At 29.0% G+C, this 26064-nt stretch overlaps 2 protein-coding genes across 15 annotated transcripts in view; one reads left to right on the forward strand and one right to left on the reverse strand.

The window, feature by feature from the left end:
• The window catches only part of LOC107472295 (uncharacterized), a 25580-nt gene extending 4239 nt beyond the window's left edge, over positions 1-21341 (reverse strand). For 3 of the 14 annotated variants that reach the window (XM_021134630.2, XM_052256924.1, XM_052256922.1), the window contains exon 1: positions 8687-9201. Coding sequence is in view for 9 of the 14 variants with exons in the window: in XM_052256927.1 (XP_052112887.1) it covers positions 7400-7479; positions 7826-7997; positions 20620-20757; positions 20846-21049 (594 nt within the window). In the remaining 5 variants the exon portion in view is untranslated. Of the gene's footprint in view, positions 1-6430; positions 6450-7227; positions 7480-7814; positions 7998-8182; positions 8208-8298; positions 8562-8686; positions 9202-19591; positions 19878-20341; positions 20525-20619; positions 20758-20845; positions 21062-21182 lie in introns of those variants that run through there. The other 11 variants (XM_052256925.1, XM_052256923.1, XR_008005710.1 and 8 more) reach the window with 10 other exon arrangements.
• A 1999-nt stretch (positions 21342-23340) lies between these two features.
• Positions 23341-26064, forward strand: LOC107472289 (uncharacterized). The gene is made up of 5 exons (XM_021134625.2): positions 23341-23760; positions 23886-24119; positions 24839-24965; positions 25452-25517; positions 25584-26064. Exons 2-5 carry the CDS (start codon positions 23899-23901, stop codon positions 25824-25826), a joined length of 657 nt encoding a protein of 218 aa, XP_020990284.2. The 5' UTR covers positions 23341-23760; positions 23886-23898; the 3' UTR covers positions 25827-26064.

The following is a 26064-nucleotide window of genomic DNA, read 5'->3' on the forward strand; positions in this document are numbered from 1 at the left end:
AAAGAAAGGTTGAGATTATATATATATTTATTATATATATTTATTAGAATAACAGACAATAAAAAATAAATTTATAAATTATTATATAGACTTGTTTGTTCTATAATAAGTGCCAAGTCTTGCATTACCTTTCCTTCAAGTTATCCCCAGCTTCCTATATAAATAAATTAGCAAAAAAGCTCGCGCATAAGCGCGAATAAGAGACAATTGTTGTGATAAAAGTGGATGATTATGGATCACACAAGACTTAGGTGGATTTCATTCTCAAAACTAAATGAATCCATTTACAAGACAAATAGAAATAAATAAAAGTTGAAAGTGGTATCATTCTTCATGTATAAATAGCAAGCATCTTCGTATGCTTTTTCACACAACAATAATAACAGAACAAAAATACTATTCTTCCTCCCTTTTCATACAAATAAATCAATCCTCTTTTATGTTGCAATCAAATACCCTTCTCCTTATATTACTATTACAATTTTTTCTCTTCTTTTATTTTATAAGTATTTTAAATTCTATTTTCTATTACTCTTTACATATAATATTAATAGCAATATTAACCATCTTTATTATATTGAGATAGTATCAAATGCAAATCTCTCCCTCTTTATTTTTAATACTTTTTCTTATCTTTGTATATATATACACAATACAACATATAATATTATTATATATATATAATAATTATTGAGCTAATCATATTAATAATAGAGTCTTCTATTTATACATCTTCTATTTATACATCTTTATTTTATATATCCTTTATTTTACAACAACAATTTTTTTTATGTTGTCTAGATTAAATTCTGATTGGGAGATATAGAAGATAAAAAAATATTCACTTAAGAGTTATTTCTATTTTTGTTTAAATGTTTGTCACGAGAGTTTTTTTTTTTTTAGGTGGCACTTAGAGATTACTAAGTTTGAGATAATTTAGATGAGCGATAAAAATGTGAATAAAGTCGAACCAAAATATATTCTAAAAAAAATATTAAAATTTTAGATATAAATATAGAAAATCTAATGATATAATATAATCGTAGCATCTTTTAAATTCGATTAAGTCAATTAGAATCTTACTAAATCAATTATATACATAAAAAATTGATTATTTTAAGTTAAAAATGAATGGATAGAGTTAATTTGTTGAATGGATAAGTAATAAAATTAATTGATTAATTCACTAGAAGAAAACCAAACTTTTGTCTCTCCATAAAATAACTGATTGTTTTAAAAGAAAAACTGTTTTCATTCACAAACTAATTGATTATTTGTAGGGTCGTTAAACGGGCTAACTTGACTTATTTAGATTCGACTGTTTAAGCTTGCTTTAATTATGGCCATAAATTTTCAGTTTGAATTGTTTATGGCCAGTTCAATGAGTTTAACGGATTGACCTATTTATTTTTTTATTTTATTTTTTAAAAAATATTTGTGACACAAAATATTATTTTTATGTCAAAAACTTTAATCAAACAGTATTTTTTTGTTGATGGGGCGTATTTTCGGATCGAATCAGGAGAAATATTGTCTAAAAATGCTATTTAAAAAATATATAAAAAAATTAAATGAGCCACCTATTAAACCTGTAATTTTTTTTGCGTTAATCGGATTCAACCCGTTTATTCATAAATTTAAATGGACTTAATTTTAAGGATAAAATCTACCCATTAATCGAATAAATATACTGACATGATGAATTTAGTCTATTTCAACAGGCCTAATTATTTGAATAATAAAATTTTTTTGTGTAAATTGTGATTTCTCCAACTTCAAAAAACTCACACTTAACAATTAATATAGTGCATGTTTGGGCGCCATTATTTTGTTAAAAAAAGATCTTTTTTCAATGAAAAAAGATCTTTTTTTATTTTTTAACGTGTTTGGCAAATTTCTAATAGTAAAAGTAAAAGCACTAGTAAAATAAAAAAAAAATCTTTTTTGAGAAGCTGTAATTTACATCTTTTTTTAAAAGATCTTTTTTTCTTAAAAAAAAGATATTTTTCATGTAATAAATAAACAAAAAAGTACTTTTATATTGTTATACCCAAACATAATTGATAGATAAAAAGACCTTTTTACATGAGATATCCAAACATAAAATTACTTTTACTTCTCTATAAGATCTTTTAAAAAAAGATAACTCGAAAAAAGATCTTTTCTTAGAAGTTCACCCAAACAAGCCCATAACATAATTAGAGTCATTGCAAAAAATTAATAAACACAGTAAAAAGAGATTTATAAACTATTACAATTATAAAAATTAAATAACTAAAAAAAATTAATGATAAATTATAAAATTATTAATATTAGGATTGAAAAGACAAAGTGAAGATTCGAAACTAAAAATATTAATGTTAAAATTATAAAATAAAATAAATAATATTTAATAATAAAATAATAATTCAAATAAATTAAAGATAAATTTTAAAATAAAATTGAAAAACATGGTTTGTTACTTAAAAATAAAAGAGTTGTGCTAGTAACTAGGAAGCAGGTATACAAGGGATCGAGATTGGAGATTGGAGATTGGAGATTGGAGAGATCGATGGAATCATCGTCACCAGCAGAGAGGCCTAAGACCTATATGGAACTGTTGCAGAAACTCGAATCTGAACCATCTGAGTATTCCATGATTTTGGATGAGTTGAGGAGAATAGATCGATACATGGAGGGGCAATTCAGATCCATTCTCCGGGAACAAGCTCGCCAAAGGGATGCCATAGTTCGTGAGAAACCCCAATTTGAGCCATCTGATGAGTATGTTCCTAAGAGGCCCAAGTATGCTCCTCCGGAGCCATCTGAGTGAGTTTCATGCATTCATGCATGCCCTAATTTACCTCTCAATTGAATTCAATTTTCATAAAAGAAGCAGCTCAAGAGGATTCCATCATTCTACGTTGATATAATTGTTGATCATATCTCTTGTTTAATTAAAGTCTTCTTTTGATTTACGTTGTTGCTTCCTTGTTTTTATGGATTTTGTCATGAAAATTGCTATATGTATAAGCACATTGTCACAATAAAATTCCTTAGGGTTTTGTAAATCTGACTTCTATAGGTCACCCTGTTTTGTATTGCAAAACACCCTTGTGCCAGCAAATTGAAAGCATGTTAAACATTTCTGTTCACTGTTCTTGACAAAACGGAGGAAACTAAGTTTGAAAATGGATCTTCATCCTCAACTTGGAACTTCTTGGGATTCCAACTGGGATGATGGTGGTGTTGTGGACAAAGAGGAAAGACTATGATGAAGGTGATGTCATGGAAGAGACATGCAAAATGGAGGCAAAATTTGTGGAAGGCTCAGAGGAGGTGAGGAAGCAACTTCATTATTATTGCTATGTGTGTAACAAATAATCTTAAAGGTGGAATTGTTCCCATGGCATATCCTATATCTAAGAAGATATATTTCAAACATTCAAGGGCAATCTTGCGAATTTCATTGCAGCTACTATTACACAGGAGATGATCATAAATAGATAATATCTATGGTGTGTGGTCACTGCCAAAGGGATTTGCCCAGCAATTTTGCTACATGTTTTAATCAATGTTTTGAAAATGACATGAATAACATTAAGTTTGAAAAGGAACAATAACATTAAGTTTGAAAATTTTAGAGAATAAACATAAACATGGATATAAACATAATATGTTTTCTTAGATAAAGGAGGAACTAAGTATTAATTATCCTGTTATCATGTTAAGTTGCTTTTGCATTTGATATTGATTTTGTGATTGAAAAATCTGTTTTTCATATGCACTTTTTCATTTGACAACACAAGTGTAAATTGTCTTTTATCAATAATAAGATGAAAAAATAGATTTATAAATTGTATAAAGTTCATAGATGATTAGAGACAAAGTTACAGAGGAGAAACAATTACCACAACAAATTATACTTGGCATAGTAACAATTTACAAGGAACAGTAGCAAAGACACAAATTATGCTAACAATTTATATAAATTTAAAAAGGACAAAAATGTAATCAAATTTCTCATTTAGAATAATTAAGGTAATACTAGAGTTAGATTAACTTTTATATATTGTAACATGTATGATGAAGATGATAAACTAATAAATCATAAATCATAAATGAATTATCATGGTTTATCATATATAAGTGAAAAATGAAAAGTGAAAACGGGTGATCAATATTTGATTCAATTATACTAGTAGTACATTACAGTGTTAAAAACTATAATGTTAACTTAGATTTTGGTACTTTATCTTTCCAGTAAAATTGATTCTTAATGTCAAGCGATACTCTTATATGAGTGGTTTTGTTTTTGTGAATATCGCATTAAAAAAAGTATCAAAAGAATTTAATCTCATAATCAGCTAATTTTATTTCAGTTGGATAAATTAGAATATAAAAGAATTTAAAAATTAATAGTTTAAACTTAAAAAATTCCATTTAGTTTATATAAATATATATAATAACTTATTTTTGTTCCATCAATAATTTAGCATCATAAGAAACTCGTTAAAAGATGTATGTAGTAATTTGTTTATGTATAAATACACCACTAATAAACTTTTTTTTTCTTTTGAAAGAAATATTAGGAAGACAGCTGTAACAGGAGAAAACAGAAGCAAGTGATGAACAATAGAAGCATGAATTGAGGAATGAGAATGCATGTTGGAATTTTGAAGTGCATAATCATTTTTTTATGATCTTTTAGTCTAAAGTAAGACATATATTACTATTAATACCAAAAGAGAATATAATGATAATTATGTGCTAAGGATGCCCTTTTAAAACAAAGAATACATCCTTATTCTATGAAATTATCAATAAAAAATAACATATTAAAAAATTAAATAAAATATTTTGTCTCTAAAACTTAGACTCATGAACCTTATACTATTGTACTCGTGCGATGTACAAAAAATATTTAATATTTTATTTATATTTGAAGTATTTAAAAAAAATATATTTTTTAATATATTTAATTTTAAATTAATCTCCATTTATTTTTTTTTATTCATGTAATACCAAACAATAATATATATCAAGGAAATTCACAAAATAATTGGATTAATTAAAAAAAGGCATAATATGCAATAAATTAATATCTTAATTTCCATGAAAAATGTTCATACATATTTTTTTGCCTTTAATATTGATCGTTGCACATTTAATTTATAGGTTGTATCTCGATTTCCGTATCAAATAAAATTTAAATATTATTTATATAAAATTTTCTATTCAACTAAAAAAAAAAGAAATGAAAAACACAATTAACAACAAAGAGATACTAATTGATTAAACTGTACCTGATCATTTTTATTTATCAAAAACTTTTCTATACTTAATATTAATCGTACAATTCTCAGAGATCCCTCATAATTCTGAATTAAAACCTTTATTCTTTGCTTGCTTTTAACTTTTAAAAGTGTCACATGTAACTGTCCGTGTATAAAAATCAATCTCGATAAGTATAGATCCATGATTTTCAGCATATGTCCTTGAATCTTGTTGATTATCATACCAAAGGACACTATCAATGGAAATTATTTTCTCTAAAACTTGATTGGAATGTTATCATTATTTGGAACCATAATAATCCTTGGGATTAATGCAATTCCTCTTATTTTAATCTCTATCAGTATTTTGCATTCAACTAAGTAATTTTTAAGTCTCCTAACCTATAGTCATGTACCATTATATAAGTCTGGTCTATGTTCCTAAGTAACGTCACCAAAACATCAATATAAATTACAAAATAATATATTATTTAAAATTTATAGTTATGTATGTATGGCTAAAAATATTATAGAAAAGAAATAAATACTTATAGTCAAAACTCTTAAGCTCTCTAAATTTTAATATACTTATAGTCAAAACTCTTAAGCTTTCTAAATTTTAATATAATAATAGACTGTCTATTTGAGTGATTTTGCATGTACTCAATGAATTATTTTGTAAATTTTTCTCCCAATGTGTATTTCAATTTAGGTCCACTCTTATATCACATGAAGACAAAATAGTTAAAAACATAATAATGGTTAGAAATCTAAAAAACAAACTTAATAAAACTATCACAGTTGTTTTAGTTTATCCCATCTCATCAAGTTCTAACACAATAGAAAAAAACTTATAAATTTATTAAAAATCTCTAAATTTTAGTATAAATTAATGAAATCTCTATAAAATTCAATTATTAGATCACACATCATACACAAATCACAAAATACTAAAACATAAATTATACCCTAATCTAACCTTATTATTTATTCTAGTGGTAACTAACTCTATCCACCAAATTCCATTTTTTTCAAATCAACCTAATTGTTGTATGATTTAGTTACCACTAGACATACGTCATGTTTTATCATTTTTATGATTTATGTATGATATGTGAACTAATCGAATTTAGTAGAGATTACATTAGTTTATGCAATAAAAAAAATATTATACTTAGTAAAAAAAAATGTAGGTGAAATATTGTGTATTTATAAATAAGTTTTTGTTGTTGTTTTAGTCTCTTAAGCAAAAAATTTGATTAAACATAATAAATACGTTTAATAATATCATGTCTCATGTTAAACTATTATAGGACCGGTACAACAATTTAATGTAAATTGTGATAGGATGAAAAGATTTACTGATTTAAATTTAAAATACTTCACAAAATTAACAAATAATAAATAAATAATTTTTATAAATATTTTATTTTAATTCAAAATAATGCATTCTTATAAGTAATTAATTTTTATACCATTTAAAATTTTTGAGAAAATAAACTCTATTCGATAAAATTATAATAAAATTACTCTCATTTATAGAATAGAATGGTGACTTTTGTATAAAAAAAATCTTGTCCAAACAAAATAATCATCTTCAATTGCAATGAAAATAATTAACAATGCATCACAGGACATATTGATTACCAATTTTTTCCATCTCCAACTTGAATTACAAATAGCAGAAGTAGAACAAATAATTAAAAATTCACAATTTAAATAAGAATCATTTATATATTGACCGAATGATCAAATATAATATTTATAGACTATGAAGAAGCTCAAAATTTTCAAAGTTGACAATTCGCGGCTAGTAAAACTTGTCGATGTTCAATTTTAGGGTCATTTATTTTATTGAAACAACACAGAACATTGTCAATTGATATTCTGAAAAAAAAAAATTTGAAGCACTTCCAGTCTAAAACCACCATTCACAAATTGAAAATTATATTAATAGAGCAAGTTAACGATAGAAGCTAGAACACAAACAAATTCCATAAATTCTGTAAACAGTCCTCATCAGATTTCAGTTATGTCTATCATTGTGCTAATACACACTGCACTATTTCTATGAGTATTGAAATTATTTAACATCAGAGTTTTCCTTCCTGAAGAAACCATAAACACACAAATAGAACATGAACCTAAACACAAATTCCACAACTTAGGCCTGAGTTATACCAGATTCCTGAGATGTACCAGCATCCTGAGATGTACCAACTTCCTGAATAAATACATTAAAAGAGAATCTACATTAACTCCAATGCAAATAATCAATGGAAAAAATAGACTACCGCAACCACATGAAATATCTTCATCTTGACAAGAAAAAAATAGATACAATATCATTAATAGTTTTGATGATTTATGATAGGCAGTAGCTATGATTACTCATGCAAGGAACTTAACAATCATAGATATATGATAAAGTAATCACAAAGCAAAACCATACTATCAAAGTAAAAATGTATCCACACACACAAACAACAAAGTCATAATTAGAATAAACAAATTAAAATGCCAAGATACACCCAAAATATGGATAAATGATGATGGTACCTGAGCATTACCAATCACACAGAACTGGACTTTGATATAACCATTGAATGTTTTCCATACTTTGCTGTAAAAGGTTTGAGGTGCATCATCACCAGAGCGTGCATTGAAAGTAATGTAAAACATAAGGCCAGCAACAGCACCAGCATTAACGCTGACAAGCTTATCAAACTCAAAATTCACCTTCTACATAGTAATAACAACAATAAAAATAATCATTAGTGAATGAGATTATAGACATAAATAAAACACAATAAAGCAAAAACAATCATAGACACAACATTTTGGCGATTGTAGATTCATATCCTTCACAAGTTTCTGACTATACTTATCAGTCATCGGATAGGGTCCAACTCCGCAACACATTCTACCTCCATCGTCAGGAGGAACGAATCTCTGTAAACAACATAAAGATAAAAAAAACCCTAAAGAGTTAAATTATGAGATTATCAAAAAAAAAAAAAGCGTGTGGTGAATTTAAAAGAACCTGAATGCTGAAGAACTGTCTAAAACATTCATGAATTTGTTCATCAGTGAGTATCTCTTTAGCCGGACGGTGTACAATAGAAGTTCCTTTCACCGTTTTCTTCGGTTTACCATCCCCATCATCCCTACCTCTTTTAGCTCCGACAGAAGCCTTACTAGTCGGACGGTGTACAGTAGAAGTTTCTTTCACCGTTTTCTTCTGTTTACCATCGACATCATCCCTACCTCTTCTAGGTCCGACAGGAGCAGGAGCCATATCTCTCTCTAATTGTCAATTTCAGAATCAATCAATAAATAACAACGAAACAGGATAGAAGCACACGGAGTTTCAATTCAATGATGCACAAAATCAAACGTGTGAATCGGAGAAGAGAATGCGGAGTACTTACGACAATCACCGGAGCGTATGATATGAACAAAGAGGTCGACGATTCTGATTCTGGTGAATTGGGGTTAGGTTTTTTATTAATTTTTTCCTGGTGCCTTCAACGTTGAATTCACGGAGGTAAGTGTTGTTTATTGGGCTTATACGTTGGCCTTTTTATTGGGCTGCTGGTTGGGTTTATTTTCATGATTTTTACTACTAGGTAGATGTTCTTGTAGGTTTATAATTGGTTCCGTTGTCCGGCGGCGCAGGAAGAGAGGGAACAAATCACTTCGTTCAGGCCGGGCGATAAGCGCGAAGCTTCATTGAAACTCGACGCGAAGTTTCAATGTCGGCAGGTTCGGACCTCAAGCGACAACGGTGATGCAGGATACGACGGCGTGGTGGACGAAAACAGAGGCGCAGGCGACGGCGGCAGGGAAGGCAAGTACCACGACACAGGCGTGGGCGAGGTTGCGGTCGACGATAGTGACGCAGGCGACGACAACGTGGCAGGCGAAGGCAATGAAATGGGGGCAGTACCGCAGTAGCGCTTCACAAAGAGAAGAAGATCGCACCTTGAATCGCATGCTTCATACTTCATAGACAAATCCGTGTGTTTTAGAATCCGGGCCGGGTTGGATTTGGAGCTTCGCTCTCTTGGATCTGGACCGGCTTGGCGGTCCGGGTCTTGACAAAAAAAATTTGGTTCCGTTTCATTTTATTTAATATTTATAGCATCAACAAAAATTTGGTATATTATTATATTAATGTATCATTGATATATATAGTATTTAATTTTAAGGCACCACTTAAATAAAGATCCCAAAAACAACTTTTTCTAAAAATGTGTACGTGGCAAAATTTAAATTATACATTTTAAAGCCATACTTTTCACTACAAAATACTTTTTATCCATAACATTTTATATGAAAAGCATAACCTAATGGAAAAAAATAAATTAGAAGATTTAAGAGAAGAAATAATTAATCTATCAAAATTAATAGATCAAAAATTAATGATTTTAACTAATGTTAATTGTAATGACACTAAATTCTTAAAATCAATACAAAATGATTTTTCTCAAAATCTTTATTTTACTATAAGTCTTATTGAAGGACTTCAAAAACCTGAAAGAACTTATATTTCACACGGAGTTTCTAAAAAATGTTACTATGAAAATGACTCTCCACATCTCTATCATACTTTTAACTCACAATTAAATTCTATAGTAGATATGCTTGAAGAATTATTAGTATCCATAAAATTTCAAAGAAATAAGGAAAAAGAGGAACCCGATATAGATGAAATTAAACAGATATTAAATATGTATTTTCAGAAGGAGAATCCCAAAGAAGAAAAAATTCAAAATATAGCCAACATAACAAAACTAAAAATAAACCCACCATTGAAATTATGAATATTGAAGAAAAATTAGAATAAGTTACAATGCTTTTTAAACAATTAAAAATGGCTCAAGAAAATAATATTATGGAACAAGAATTTCAAATAGAAGAAGAATTAGTAAATTCTGAAAATATAGAAAATGAAGAACACATCCTAGACTATTCAAGTGATGAAGAACCAGCAATTCCAATACAAGTAAAAAATGAAGTTGGAACATCTAAGGATAATCAATCTCAATTTAAATGGAAACAGGTTTTGAAAATTATGCTTTTAAAAAGGGATTTATAAATAAAAATTCAAAGTATATAAAAATACCATCAAAGTACGTTCCTAAAATCCAGGAAACAGAAGGAGAAAGAATGCTCGATTTAGACTGTAAAAAGAATGAAAAAGAAATTTTCGAGAACTGGTTGAATTCCTTCTTATTGGAAACCTTTACTAATCCAAAACTTAGTGAATTGTCTGGAGGAGATATCTGGAATTATATAGGGTTTCATACTAAAAAAACTGTAAGAGATTTTATGACATCAATAGAAAACCAAATAATAGAAGAATTAGCAACAAAAACAACAGTTTATGATAAAATATTACATATAATGATGATTCTGTATAAAGAATTTTTTGGAAAAAATATCATAGATCATAGACAAGAAGTCTATAATAAAGAATATCAAGAAGCAAAAAACCATTTAGCTAATATTCAAATATATGATTTATGTAATGTGGAATCTTATATATGTGAATATAGAATGCATTATTATAAACTAAAAGAAGAATATAAAAACCATTATCTTAGTATATATATAACAAAACTTCCATACCCTGCTAATGAATTTATAATGGGAAGATTTATAAGAGAAATAAATAGGAAAACAATTGAAAAATAACTTTGGCGGAGCAACCTCTGCAATAAGAGGGGAAATAAAAGAACGTTGTATGCAATAAGCAACTCAAAAAAGATTTGAAAATATAATTATAATTTGCTGTCAGGATAATGAAAAAATACCTCAAAAATATGGGCTTAATAAAAATTTTCAAAGAAAATGAAAATATCAATTTAGAAAAAGAAAATACTATCCAAACTGGAGAAAAAAGAGGTATTTTTAGGAAAAGAAATAACAATAAAAACAAAAAACAAAAAAATAACTATTGCCCAAATAAAAAAGAAAATTGTAAATGCTGGTACTGCCAAGAAGAGGGACATTATGCAAATGAATGTCCAAAAAAGAAGGATAAAAAAGACCTTACCAAACAATTAGAAATTGCTAAGTCTTGTTTCATGGAACCATTAGAAGAATCAGATGATAACTTAGACTATATTTTTGAATATGTCTCAGAAACAGACTCAGAGACTGAGTAATAATGCCACATTTATTACTATAAAAATAACAGAAAAGTTTATAAATGCTTTCATAGATTCTGGAGCAACACAATGCTTTGCTAGTACAAATATAAAACTTGATTGGAAAAAATTAAAGAAACCATTAAGAGTTAGAATAGCTGACAAATCACTACATAAAATTGACCAAAAAGCAGAAATGATTGAAATATTTATTCAAAATTATAGGTTCATTGTTCCATCCATATATATGTTAGATTCTGGGATTGATTTTATCATAGAAAATAACTTCTTAAGACTATATCATCCATTCATTCAAGAATTAACATATATAGTTTTAAAAGCTTCACACGATTCTTCAATAAATCAAAAATCAAAACGTATAAAAATACCAACTACTACCATAGATAAGATTTTAAAATTTAAAATATTTTCTATATTAGAAACATGTTATTTAAATTTATATTTTCAAATAAATATTCCAAAAACTAATCTTGAAGTAAAAGTAGAAGAACTTTTGGATGAAATTTGCGCTGAAAATCTTTTAGATATTAAAAATACAAATAAAGAATTAGTAAGCATTAAATTAAAAGATCCTACAAAAGAAATAAATGTTCCAAATAAAATTCCTTATTCCGCAAGAGATAAAGAAGAGTTCTCATTAGAATGTAAAGATCTTTTAGAAAAAGGAATTATAAGGTTAAACAAAAGTCCTCATGTGGCTCCAGCCTTTTATGTCGAAATCAATAATGAAATTAAAAGGGGAAAACGAAGAATGATAATTAATTATAAGAAAATGAATGAAGCAACTGTTGGTGATGCTCATAAACTTTTAAGAAAAGATTCTATTTTAGAAAAAATCAAATGAGCAACTTGGTTTTCATCTCTTGATGCAAAATCAGGATATTGGCAACTTCATTTAGACGAAGAAACAAAGAAATTAACTACTTTTACTTGCCCAACAAAAGAATCAACAAGTGTGTCGCTCTATGAATGGAATGTTTTACCATTCGGATTAAAACAAGACCCAGGTATCTATCAAAGATTTATGGAAGAAAATCTAAAAGAGTTGAATGAATTTATCTTAGTTTACATTGATGATATATTAATTTTTACAAAACAGGATAAAGAAGATCATCTTCAAAAATTATTAATAGTTTTAGAAAGATGTAAAGAAAAAGGATTAGTTCTTAGCAAAAAGAAAGCAAAAATAGCAAGACAAGAAATAGAGTTTCTTGGGTTAATTTTATCCACTCAAGGAAAGTTAAAACTTCAACCAAATATTTTAGAAAAGGTAAATTTATTTTCTAATAAAATAGAAGATAGAAAACAATTACAAAGATTTTTAGGGTGTATAAACTATATTTCTGATCAAGGATTTTTAAAGAATATAACAGAATACACTAAAAACTTATTTCAAAAAATAAGTACTAAAAAAGAATGGAAATGGGAAGAAAAAGATAGTATGCAAATTAAAAGAGTCAAAGAATTATGTGAGAAACTTCCGAAACTTTATATTCCAGTAGAAAACGACTACTTAATAGTAGAAACAGATGCTTCAGACATAACCTGGTCAAGATGTCTAAAAGTTAAGAAAGCTATAAAAAGTTTGGAACAAGAAAAAGAATCACTATATTCTAAATATTCCCCAAAGGAATTACTTTGCAGGTATATTTCAGGGATTTTTACTCCAACAGAACAGAGATATACTACTCATGAAAAGGAAACTCTAGCAGCAATTAAATCTCTTAAAAAATGGAAAATTGATTTACTACCCAAAGAATTTACATTAAGGACAGATTCAAGTTACCTAACAGGTTTCATTTCAATACAATTTAAAAGTTGATTATAATCATGGGCGACTGGTAAGATGGCAATTATTTTTGTTACAATATCCAATAAAAATTGAATATATTAAGGGTGACAAAAATGTTATTGCAGATACATTAACAAGAGAATGAAGTTCGTTTACAACGCATTGAATCAAGAAATTCAAAAATATCAGAAAGAACTCGAAGAATGCAAGCATTGTCAGCAAATAAGGACACAGATCTAATCCCTCAAGAAGGCCATTGAAGCAATGAAATCAACACAACAAGCAAAACCATCAGAGTTCAGCCAGCTAAGCATGGTGGACAAATCAGGTGAAGAAAAAATTTCAGAAAATAAAACAATTGCTGAAATTATTAAGAAATTTACACAAGATAAAAAATATTATGTAATTTATAATGGCCCCATGAAAAGGAGTATATGATGCCTGGGAAAAAGCGGCACCATTCACACATCAATCAAAGATAATTCATAAAGGAGGATTTTTAACACTAGCAGAAGCAAAGAAATCCTTCAGAGAATATGAAGCTCTTCATCCAGAGTAAACCCTAAAAAGATCAGATAAAGCTCCAATTCAAGCCTAGAGAACGGGAATAATGAGAAGCATTCCTACAAGGGCTGAAATCAAGAAAAAGAAAAGGGTCTGTAGATCAAATCTCAGAGAAACCCTTAATATAGTCCTGAATTGGACTGAAGAAAAAAGGGCAAGTTTGTGATACTATCCTATTGCCAAGGAACAGCTAACAAAGCTGGTTATTTTTCCAGAGGCTTCCCCATCTGACACTTATCAGTTTTTCCAGTATGGATTAATTGATACAATTTTAATTTTTAATGATCTAAAAATTATTAGTGAGTTTTCTGCAGGATTCGTTGATGCAGTAAAGAGATTTAAAAATATGATTGACAATGTAAATCCAAGGGATATATCCCTAAAATTTACAAATAGTCAACCTATTTTTAATGAAGAAGAAGAATGCTTAGTTCCAGCACACCAAGTAATATTCATGTCCGTCTTCCCAGGAAATTTTTAACCAATTGATCAAATTCAAGACTTAACAATCTACAGTCATAAAGGAAGGTTAGCCAGCACATTAGCAAGGATCTTTGAAAGAACTCAAAAAATAACAAGGGAATCCCACACGAGAATTAATTATAAAAGCAGAAATACTCTGCTTGTGTCCAATAAAAGAAATTAAATTGACGAAAGAGAGATGAGACTCTTGGTGGAATTTGAATCTGCATTCTACAATCTATCCGGACTCTTAGAAAAACTCCCTGAAGGGATAAAAAGGAATCTCTGCTATTTGATAAAAGACAAAGAAGACCACAAGTGCCAGCTATGTGCCTCAGAAATATCTGAAGAAAGCAATAATGAAATGGAATCCACTCACATGATAAAAGAAGAGGACAGCGCATCCACCCACATGATAAAAGAAGAGGACAACGCATCCACCCACATGATAAAAGAAGAGGACAGTACATCTGAAGCATCCCTCAACATTATTGTATAATGACGTAAGCGCTTAAGTCATAGAGTACCAAAAATGTAGCTGGTGCAAGATGATAAACAATGACGTAAGCAATGACGTCATCAGAAGGGTAAGGATGGGAATTGTCCATCAGACCCAACTATTATAAATAGATTGCTTAGGCAATTGTAGAAGCATCAGAAAACAGAAAGCAGAAGGCTAAGAGTACTTATATGCTAGGAGAGCAATGAGGAAGCTGCCGAGACGATTCTGTAATCTGACAAAAGAATTCCCTTAGGAAAAAAATAGTTTTAAACTCCCTTCTAGAGTTAATATCTACAATCTCCCCATCCGGAGATAAAAACCCCTTATGTAAAATATACTAAATAAAAGAAGTTTTTTCTCTAGAAAGATACGTTTTTGTCCTAATCTCTTAGTTATGAATTATTTAAAAAGTTTAGAATTAACGGAAGAATCTGATTACTATAGATTAACTGCTTTATTAGATAATGAAAAACAGGCTGTTCTAAAAACAGAACTAAATCTCAAATCAAATGAAAATTTTAATAAACAAAGTCTGTTAAAAGAAGTTTTTAATAGAAAAAATATAATATACTGTGGAAAAATTCAACTTGAAGCCTCCTGTAAAAATAAAATCTGCTAATGGAGAACTTGAAATAGCTTTGATAAATGATGAAGAATTAAGTAAACAGATTGAGAAAATTAAGGATCAACAGAAAAGATCTAAAATTGGATGTATTCATATTAGTACCATACAAGTTTTAATCAAATCTACATATATGAAAGGAATTAATTCACCAATAAGTTTAGCAATCTGTGATAAAAGAATTACTGATGACCTAATAGATCAAATAATTGGAATTGTTCATGAAAATTTGGCAAATGTAAATGTTAAATTTAATGCCCATCTTGGATATGCTATACCTTTATCAACTGAAAATCTTGGTAGATCTATAAGTTTATCTTATAAATTTTATAGAAAAAGTTTAATGGAACAAGATGATGAACCATTTTCAATTACATATGCAATAAATTATGCTTTAACAAATAGTCATCATAGTATAATATTTAAAAATAGAGAAAGAATTTATGTTGATGAATTATTTCAGAAAATTGTAAAAACAGAAATACCAAAATATAAAGCTATTGAAAACCCAGTTCTATTATTAAAAGAACCATCAAAAAGATCGGTTTCATCAAATTTTCAAATAAGAGAATCTAAAATCAATAGTCCTTTAAGTTTATCTAAATTAAAAATTAAAGAAGAAAACTCTGAAATAAAAGAATTAACAAAAAAGGTCGAAAAATTAAATGAAACCCTAAATACTAAATTATGACAATAAATAAGGAAGAAATATATGTAACTTAAATTATGACAATAAATAAGAAAGAAATATATGTAACTTATCAAGATAAAAAACAAGAGCTCTTTAAAAGAAATTATAAAAAAAATGCTTACCTTTTAATATTATTTTAAGAAAATTGGATTTAATTTTTTTTTTAATGGTAAATTAATTATTCATATTAATATAAGTAGTGCATTAACTAACTAAACGGTAAGATAAGGTGAACAAATGAATTGAAATAAACTCTAATAATGTTATATAAAAAAATTAGAAAACACAATTAGAAAAAAAAAAGAAAGAAAATGTGTATAATTGTGTTGTATAATGATGAAAAGGAGTTGTTTAATTTAAATAAGATTATTGAATGGAATTGTGTTGGGGAGCAGAGGAATTTACAGAGTATGATAGTTCCAGCAACCCATGTTCCAGATTTGGATCTGATAGCAGGGCGTCCATTCCAATCGACACTCCCATCAAGTGTCACCTCTTCTTCTCCTTCCTCTTTCAAATTCCTCTGAAAAAATTAAATACTTATTAATTAAGTTAATCATACAATAATCATGTATCAAATGTTGATTAGTAATAACATAATAGAATGGAGGGCACGATGGGGTGATGAGAATATGCATGCAGGCTTATTAAGTAAAGTACGATCATAGTAACACTTGTTTAGGGACATTTTTAACATCAAAAGTCCTTGAGAAACAAGGGCATGAAGGAATGAATTAACAGAATTATAAGTAATAAGATAGACACTGACCTGTTTGTAGAGTTCTAAGCAATCCATTGTTATATAAATATATATAATAACTTATTTTTGTTCCATCAATAATTTAGCATCATAAGAAACTCGTTAAAAGATGTATGTAGTAATTTGTTTATGTATAAATACACCACTAATAAACTTTTTTTTTCTTTTGAAAGAAATATTAGGAAGACAGCTGTAACAGGAGAAAACAGAAGCAAGTGATGAACAATAGAAGCATGAATTGAGGAATGAGAATGCATGTTGGAATTTTGAAGTGCATAATCATTTTTTTATGATCTTTTAGTCTAAAGTAAGACATCTATTACTATTAACACCAAAAGAGAATATAATGATAATTATGTGCTAACATGCCCTTTTAAAACAAAAAATACATCCTTATTCTATGAAGTTGTCAATGAAAAATAACATATTAAAAAATTAAATAAAATATTTTGTCTTTAAAATTTAGACTCATGAACCTTATACTATTATACTCGTGCAATGTACAAAAAATATTTAATATTTTATTTATATCTGAAGTATTTAAAAAAATATATTTTTTAATATATTTAATTTTAAATTAATCTGCATTTATTTTTTTTTATTCATGAGAATACCAAACAATAATATATATCAAGGAAATTCACAAAATAATTGGATTAATTAAAAAAAGCATAATATGCAATAAATTAATATCTTAATTTTCATGGAAAATGTTCATACATATTTTTTTGCCTTTAATATTGATCGTTGCACATTTAATTTATAGGTTGTATCTCGATTCCTGTGTCAAATAAAATTTAAATATTATTTATATAAAATTTTTCTATCCAACTAAAAAAAAGAAATGAAAAACACAATTAACAACAAAGAGATACAAATTGATTAAACTGTACCTGATCATTTCTATTTATCAAAAACTTCTCTATACTTAATATTAATCGTACAATTCTCAGAGATCCCTCATAATTCTGAATTAAAACCTTTATTCTTTGCTTGCTCTTAACTTTTAAAAGTGTCACATATAACTGTCCGTGTATAAAAATTAATCTCGATAAGTATAGATCCACGATTTTTAGCATATGTCCTTGAATCTTGTTGATTATCATACCAAAGGACACTATCAATGGAAATTATTTTCTCTAAAACTTGATTGGAATGTTATCATTATTTGGAACCATAATAATCCTTGGGATTAATGCAATTCCTCTTATTTTGATCTCAGTAAGTATTTTGCATTCAACTAAGTAATTTTCAAGTTTCCTAACCTATAGTCATGTACCATTATATAAGTCTGGTCTATGTTTCTAAGTAACGTCACCAAAACACCAATATAAATTACAAAATAATATATTATTTAAAATTTATAGTTATGTATATATGGCTAAAAATATTATAGAAAAAATAAATACTTATAGTCAAAACTCTTAAGCTCTCTAAATTTTAATATAATAATAGACTGTCTATCTAAGTGATTTTGTATGTACTCAATGAATTATTTTATAAATTTTTCTCCTAATGTGCATTTCAATTTAGGTCCACTTTTATATCACATGAAGACAAAATAGTTAAAAACATAATAATGGTTAGAAATCTAAAAAATAAACTTAATAAAACTATCACAATTGTTTTAGTTTATCCCATCTCATCAAGTTCTAACACAAAAGAAAAACTTATAAATTTATTAAAAATCTCTAAATTTTAGTATAAATTAATGAAATCTCTATAAAATTCAATTATTAGATCACACATCATACACAAATCACAAAATACTAAAACATAAATTATACCCTAATCTAACCTTATTATTTATTCTAGTGGTAACTAACTCTATCCACTAAATTCCATTTTTTTCAAATCAACCTAATTGTTGTATGATTTAGTTACCACTAGACATACGTCATGTTTTATCATTTTTGTGATTTATGTATGATATGTGAACTAATCGAATTTAGTAGAGATTACATTAGTTTATGTAATAAAAAATATTATACTTAGTAAAAAAAATGTAGGTGAAATATTGTGTATTTATAAATAAGTTTTTGTTGTTGTTTTAGTCTCTTAAGCAAAAAATTTGATTAAACATAATAAATATTAAATACGTTTAATAATATCATGTCTCATGTTAAACTATTATAGGACCGGTACAACAATTTAATGTAAATTGTGATAGGATGAAAAGATTTACTGATTTAAATTTAAAATACTTCACAAAATTAACAAATAATAAATAAATAATTTTTATAAATATTTTATTTTAATTCAAAATAATGCATTCTTATAAGTAATTAATTTTTATACCATTTAAAATTTTTGAGAAAATAAACTCCATTCATGATAAAATTATAATAAAATTACTCTCATTTATAGAATAAAATGGTGACTTTTGTATAAAAAAATCTTGTCCAAACAAAATAATCATCTTCAATTGCAATAAAAATAATTGACAATACATCACAAGACATACTGTTTACCAATTTTTTCCATCTCCAACTTGAATTACAAATTGCAGAAGTAGAACAAATAATTAGAAATTCACAATTCAAATAAGAATCATTTATATATTGACGAATGATCAATATATAATATTTATAGACCATGAAGAAGCTCAAAATTTTCAAAGTTGACAATTCGCAGCTAGTAAAACTTGTTGATGTTCAATTTTAGGGTCATTTATTTTATTGAAACAACACAGAACATTGTCAATTGATATTCTGAAAGAAAATTTTGAAGCACTTACAGTCTAAAACCACCATTCACAAATCGAAAATTATATTAATGGAGCTCAGTTAATGAATAATGATAGAAGCTAGAACACTAACAAATTCCATAATTTCTGTAAACAGTGCTCATCAGATGTCAGTTATATCTATCATTGTACTAATACACACTGCACTATTTCATGAGTATTGAAATTATATAACATCAGAGTTTTCCTTTGTGAAGAAACTATAAACACACAAATATAACATGAATCTAAACTCAGATTCCACAACTTAGGCCTGAGAAGTACCAACATCCTGAGATGTACCAGCATCCTGAGATGTACCAACTTCCTGAGTAAATACATTAAAAGAGAATCTACATTAACTCCAATGCAAATAATCAATGAAAAAAATAGACTACTGCAACCACATGAAATATAAGGAGAAATGTTTAAATACAATACTCAATCAAAACTATGAAATACTTGAAGCCAATTATCAATATATATACAAGGAACATGAAGCTAAAATCAAATGAAATATCTTCATCTTGACAAGAAAAAAATAGATACAATATCATTAATAGTTTTGATGATTTATGATAGGCAGTAGCTATGATTACTCATGCAAGGAACTTAACAATCATAGATAATTATGAGTCACAATATAAGCAAACCTTATGATAAAGTAATCACAAAGCAAAACCATACTATCAAAGTAAAAATGTATCCACACATAAACAACAAAATCATAATTAGAATAAACAAATTAAAATGCCAAGATACACCCAAAATATGGATAAATGATGATGCTACCTGCGCATTACCAATCACACAGAACTGGACTTTGAGATAATCATTGAATGTTTTCCATACTTTGCTGTAAAAGGTTTGAGGTGCATCATCACCAGAGCGTGCATTGAAAGTAATGTAAAACATAAGGCCAGCAACAGCACCAGCATTAACGCTGACAAGCTTATCAAACTCAAAATTCACCTTCTACATAGTAATAACAACAATAAAAATAATCATTAGTGAATGAGATTATAGACATAAATAAAACACAATAAAGCAAAAACCATCATAGACACAACATTTTTGCGATTGTAGATTCGCAAGCTTTTCTGAATCATATCCTTCACAAGTTTCTGCCTATACTTATTATTATTAGTCACCGAATAGGGTCCAACTCCGCCACACAATCTACCTCCATAGTCAGGAACAATGAATCCCTGTAAACAACATAAAGATAAAAAACCCTAAAGAGTTAAATTATGAGATTATAAAAAAAAAAAAAGCGTGTGGTGAATTTAAAAGAACCTGACTGCCGAAGAACTGTCTATAATATTCATGAATTTGTTCATCAGTGAGTTTCTCATCAGGCGGACGGTGTATCACCGTTTTCTTCGGTTTACCATCCCCATCATCCCTACCTCTTTTAGCTCCGACAGAAGCCTTACTAGTCGGACGGTGTACAGTAGAAGTTTCTTTCACCGTTTTCTTCTGTTTACCGACAGGAGCCATATCTCTCTCTAACTGTCAATTTCAGAATCAATCAATAAATAACAACGAAACAGGATAGAAGCACACGGAGTTTCAATTCAATGTTGCACAAAATCAAACGTGTGAATCGGAGAAGAGAAGGCGGAGTACTTACGACAATCACCGGAGCGTATGATATGAACAAAGAGGTCGACGATTCTGATTCTGGTGAATTGGGGTTAGGGTTTTTAATAATTTTTTCCTGGTGCCTTCAACGTTGAATTCACGGAGGTAAGTGTTGTTTATTGGGCTTATACGTTAGCCTTTTTATTGGGCTGCTTGTTGGGTTTATTTTCATGATTTTTACTACTAGGTAGATGTTCTTGTAGGTTTATAATTGGTTCCGTTGTCCGGCGGCGCAGGAAGAGAGGGAACAAATCACTTCGTTCAGGCCGGGCGATAAGCGCGAAGCTTCATTGAAACTCGACGCGAAGTTTCAATGTCGGCAGGTTCGGACTTCAAGCGACAACGGTGATGCAGGATACGACGGCGTGGTGGACGAAAACAGAGGCGCAGGCGACGGCGGCAGGGAAGGCAAGTACCACGACACAGGCGTGGGCGAGGTTGCGGTCGACGATAGTGACGCAGGCGACGACAACGTGGCAGGCGAAGGCAATGAAATGGGGGCAGTACCGCAGTAGCGCTTCACAAAGAGAAGAAGATCGCACCTTGAATCGCATGCTTCATAGACAAATCCGTGTGTTTTAGAATCCGGGTCGGGTTGGATTTGGAGCTTCGCTCTCTTGGATCTGGACCGGCTTGGTGGTCCGGGTCTTGACCCCAAAAAAAAATTTGGTTCCGTTTCATTTTATTTAATATTTATAGCATCAACAAAAATTTGGTATATTATTATATTAATGTATCATTGATATATATAGTATTTAATTTTAACCGTAATAGTTAAAAGAAAAATAGTAATATACATATAAATTTAGTTAACATGTCTTCAGATTACGTACCAAAAAAATTGTATAAAAATATAAATTTCTAAAAAATGATTAAAAGATGTTGAGCCTTCTTAATAATATAAACTTTTTTTGGTAACTTAAAAGAAAATAAACTTCTTAATAATGTGAATATAATATACATAAGTATATATTATATAACAAATTATTATTACTTTGTGCTTGCTCTTAAACTAATTGCATATATACACAATATAAATAATAATTGTGAATCTCAGTTCATCTTCAAATTTTCTCTTAATATTTAAAAGAATAAAAATTTAAATACATATGTTATTTTTTAATATAATATATACTGGTCTAACAAAAAATAAAACGATGAAATAATAAGAAAGGAAAAAAAAAAAGAGACAAAGATAAATTTAAATACATATGTTAAAAAAAGGTTGCGATTATATATATTTATTAGAAGAACAGACAATAAAAAATAAATTTATAAATTATTATATAGACTTGTTTATTTTATAATAAGTGCCAAGTCTTGTATTACCTTTCCCTCAAGTTATCCCCGGCTTTCTATATAAATAAATTAGCAAAAAATTCGTATTTATGAGACAATTTTTTTTATAAATTTATTGATCTCAAATTATAATTATATTATTAATTATAGATGTTTACGTATTTGTATGAAAATATTTAATGTAAAAAATTTTAAAATTACCTATTTAAATTTTAAAGTAGTAAAATAGGTGATATATGACAAAAAAAATATAAAAAATGGATAATAATATATTTGTCATATATATATTAAGTTTGGAAATATGATTATATAATAATAATTTAATTTGTTTATAAAAAATTAATATATAAAATTTAAAATGGTTAATGCCTTTAATAATAGTTAATATATTTACAATTAATAATTTTAGTTAATAACTTTTAAATTATATTTTAATTAAATTTATAAAAACAAATAAGTATATGGATTTGTTGTTATACAAAAGTAAAATTAACTATCTTATATGTATTTTAATCGAAAAGAATAATGATACATAATTAATAAAAAAAAGATAAATAGATTTTTGATTGTTTTTTACAACATTTTTATTTTTGATAATTGAAAAATAATTTTAAGTTCTTAACGTTTTTAAAAGTTAGACGAATTAATCTTTTCATCCAAATTCTTCCGTCGAATCTAATAAAAAATCTGACGTAACTCCCATAATACTTGTCACGCATATGCACGTACACGTTGTCTGTCGATTTTCGCCTCACGCGTACACGCGTCGACTTGAATTTTCTACTTCACCGTGATTATAGGTGATTAGTTGGCATGATTGAAATACTTAATAGTCAAAACTCAAAACGGGTGAGATTTATTGGGTGTTTTGTTTGGGTTTCGTTTTTAATTTTTCTCTGAATTCCGTATAGTAAAAAAATTCGCAAGACCTAATTCTCCGGTTTCCAGTTGCAGAGATGGAATCATCGTCACCATCAAAGCGCGGTAAGACCTATTTGGAAGTGTTTTTTCCACTTCCTCCTCTTTCTCGAGAGTCTTCCATCATTATGTATGAGTTGAGGACAATCTATCGATACATGGAGGAGCAATTCTCATCAATTCTCCGGGAACAAGCTCGACAAAAGGGTGCCATAGTACCCCAATATGAGTTTGCTACTCTGTGTCTCTTGTATACTCCCGATGAGTATGTTCCTCTGAGTCCCATGTATAGTCCTCATTCCTCCCAAGTATCTTCCTCCTTCCTCCGAACACTCAGCGGAGCCATCTGAGTGAGTTTCATGCATTCATGCATCCCCTAATTTACCTATCAATTGAATTCAATTTTCATAAAAGAAAGCCTTGAGAATTATTTACAGTTTTTATTTTGCACTTTATTGTGTTTTATTCTTGATAGCAAAACGGGATGGATGGTGTCCGATTGTCCTCCTCCTGATGATCGACCACTACCACAAGGTGGTGTTGAAGTTCAAGCCAAGATGGATCGGATGAAAGCTCTAGAAGAAGCACGTCAACCTCCTCCTCCTCCTCCTTCTCGAGAGTCTACCATAATTCTGGATGAGTTGAGGAGAATCCATCGATACATGGAGGGGAAATTCACATCCATTCTCCAGGAACAAGCTCGCCAAAGGTATGCCATAGTTCATTTGTACGCCAACTTTTTGGTTCATATCTTGCCGTGTTGTTGTAACTGTTCTTTTGCAATTTGATAATTGTTCTTTTGAATACCATGGTTTTGAGTATTGTTCGGGTAATTCTGTTATTTTTGTTTGTTTATCAAGAGCTGAATTGTGATTTAACATTGATATCATTGTTGATCATGTCTCTTGTTTATACATAATGACATTTAATTAAACTCTTCTTTTGATTTACCTTGTTTCCTTGTTTTTATGGATTTTGTCGTGAAAATTGTTATATGTATAAGCACATTGTCACAATAAAATTCCTTAGGGTATCCCACCATTTGTAAAACTGATTTCTTTAGGTCACCCAGTTTTGTATTGCAAGACACTTGGGGTCCCTGCATCAGTGTACCTTCGGTAAACGTGAGGAAAACACCCTTGGGCCAGCAAATTGAAAGCATGTTAAACCTTTCTGTTCAATTTTTTACTATTGTTCTTGACAAAAGGGAAACTAAGTTTGAAAATGGATCTTCATCCTCAACTTCTACTATTGTTATTAGATAATAGTATAAATTGAATCCCTCTTATTTTATTTATGTTTTAATGTTGTTATCATTCTATGTGAAGACAATTTTTGATTTGTATATGTAAACTAAAAAAGAATATTGCAGGTTTTTCATGATTGACTCACTGAAAACGATAGCTGTTTAAATTCTTTTTTAAATAGGGACTCCAACTGGGATGATGGTGGTGTTGTGGACAAAGAGACACACAAGAGGAAAAACTATCATGAAGGTGATGTCATGGAAGAGACATGCAAAAAGAAGGCCAAATTTGTGGAAGGCTCAGAGGAGGTGAAGAAGCAACTTCATTATTATTGCTACATATGCTAATTCTGTAACACGCCGCTCAAGCAAATAATCTTAAAGGTGGAATTGTTCCCATGGCATATCCTGTTCTAAGAAGATATATTTCAAACATTCAAGGGCAATCTTGCGAATTTCATGGCGGCTACTATTAAAAGATTATCCTTTTTTGGCTGGAGATGATCATAAATCGATGGTGTGTGTTCACTGCCAAAGGGATTTGCCCGCAATTTTGCTATATGTTTTAATCAATGTTTTGACATTTTGTTCATTGATTAGTCACATTATTCTACATGAGGTTAATTATCCTGTAAAGTCTCCCCAACTTAATATTCTCTCTCTATACACACACACATTGTCTCTCCACTTCACTCTCCGAATTGTTTGCCCAACTCTACAAATTCAAAATATTCACACACCTTATTGAGGTCATTGTGGTCTAAGCTTTTTCCGTTTACGGCTCTCTCTGATCAGTTTGGCCAATTCCCTGCTGATGGGAAGATGATCAATGAAGTGGGACACATAGGTGCCAGTTTGCAGGTACGTTTTGTTTGTTTTGATGAGTTATTGTGTGCTTAATGCTACTAATTAATATTTTTATATTAGGAGGTTGGTGCTCGCCTTGCATCCATTGGTCGGACACACGAGCTTGAAAAGGAACAACTTGCTGCTCGTGTAAAGGAATTGGAGACTAAAGTGTCTGAGGCTTTTGGTCAAGGGTTCTATCGAGCCGTGACCCAGGTTAAGGCTGTTTTTCCTGGAATTGATGTGGATAAGCTGGATGTGACCAAGGTGGTTTTAGATGGGAAGCTTGTGGATGAAGATGCTACTGGTGAGAAGAATGATTGAAGTTCTTCATTTGTAATGGTTTGCTTTGTTTTTTCGGTATGTTTGCAACGGTCGTCGTGCTTCCTCTGTTCGCCGAAGAACGAGGTCGCCAATTTTGAAAATTCGGGAACGGCTTTTTTTTAAGAAAAGTATAGGTAGACAATGAAAATACTAAAACAATGTGAACAATGGATATATCGGATGTTCATTTCACTAGGTGTGCAGATGGTTATTCTAATATTAAAATTTAGGTGGATAA

The sequence above is a fragment of the Arachis duranensis genome, chromosome 2 (assembly GCF_000817695.3).
Source record: "Arachis duranensis cultivar V14167 chromosome 2, aradu.V14167.gnm2.J7QH, whole genome shotgun sequence".
Lineage (NCBI taxonomy): Eukaryota > Viridiplantae > Streptophyta > Magnoliopsida > Fabales > Fabaceae > Arachis > Arachis duranensis.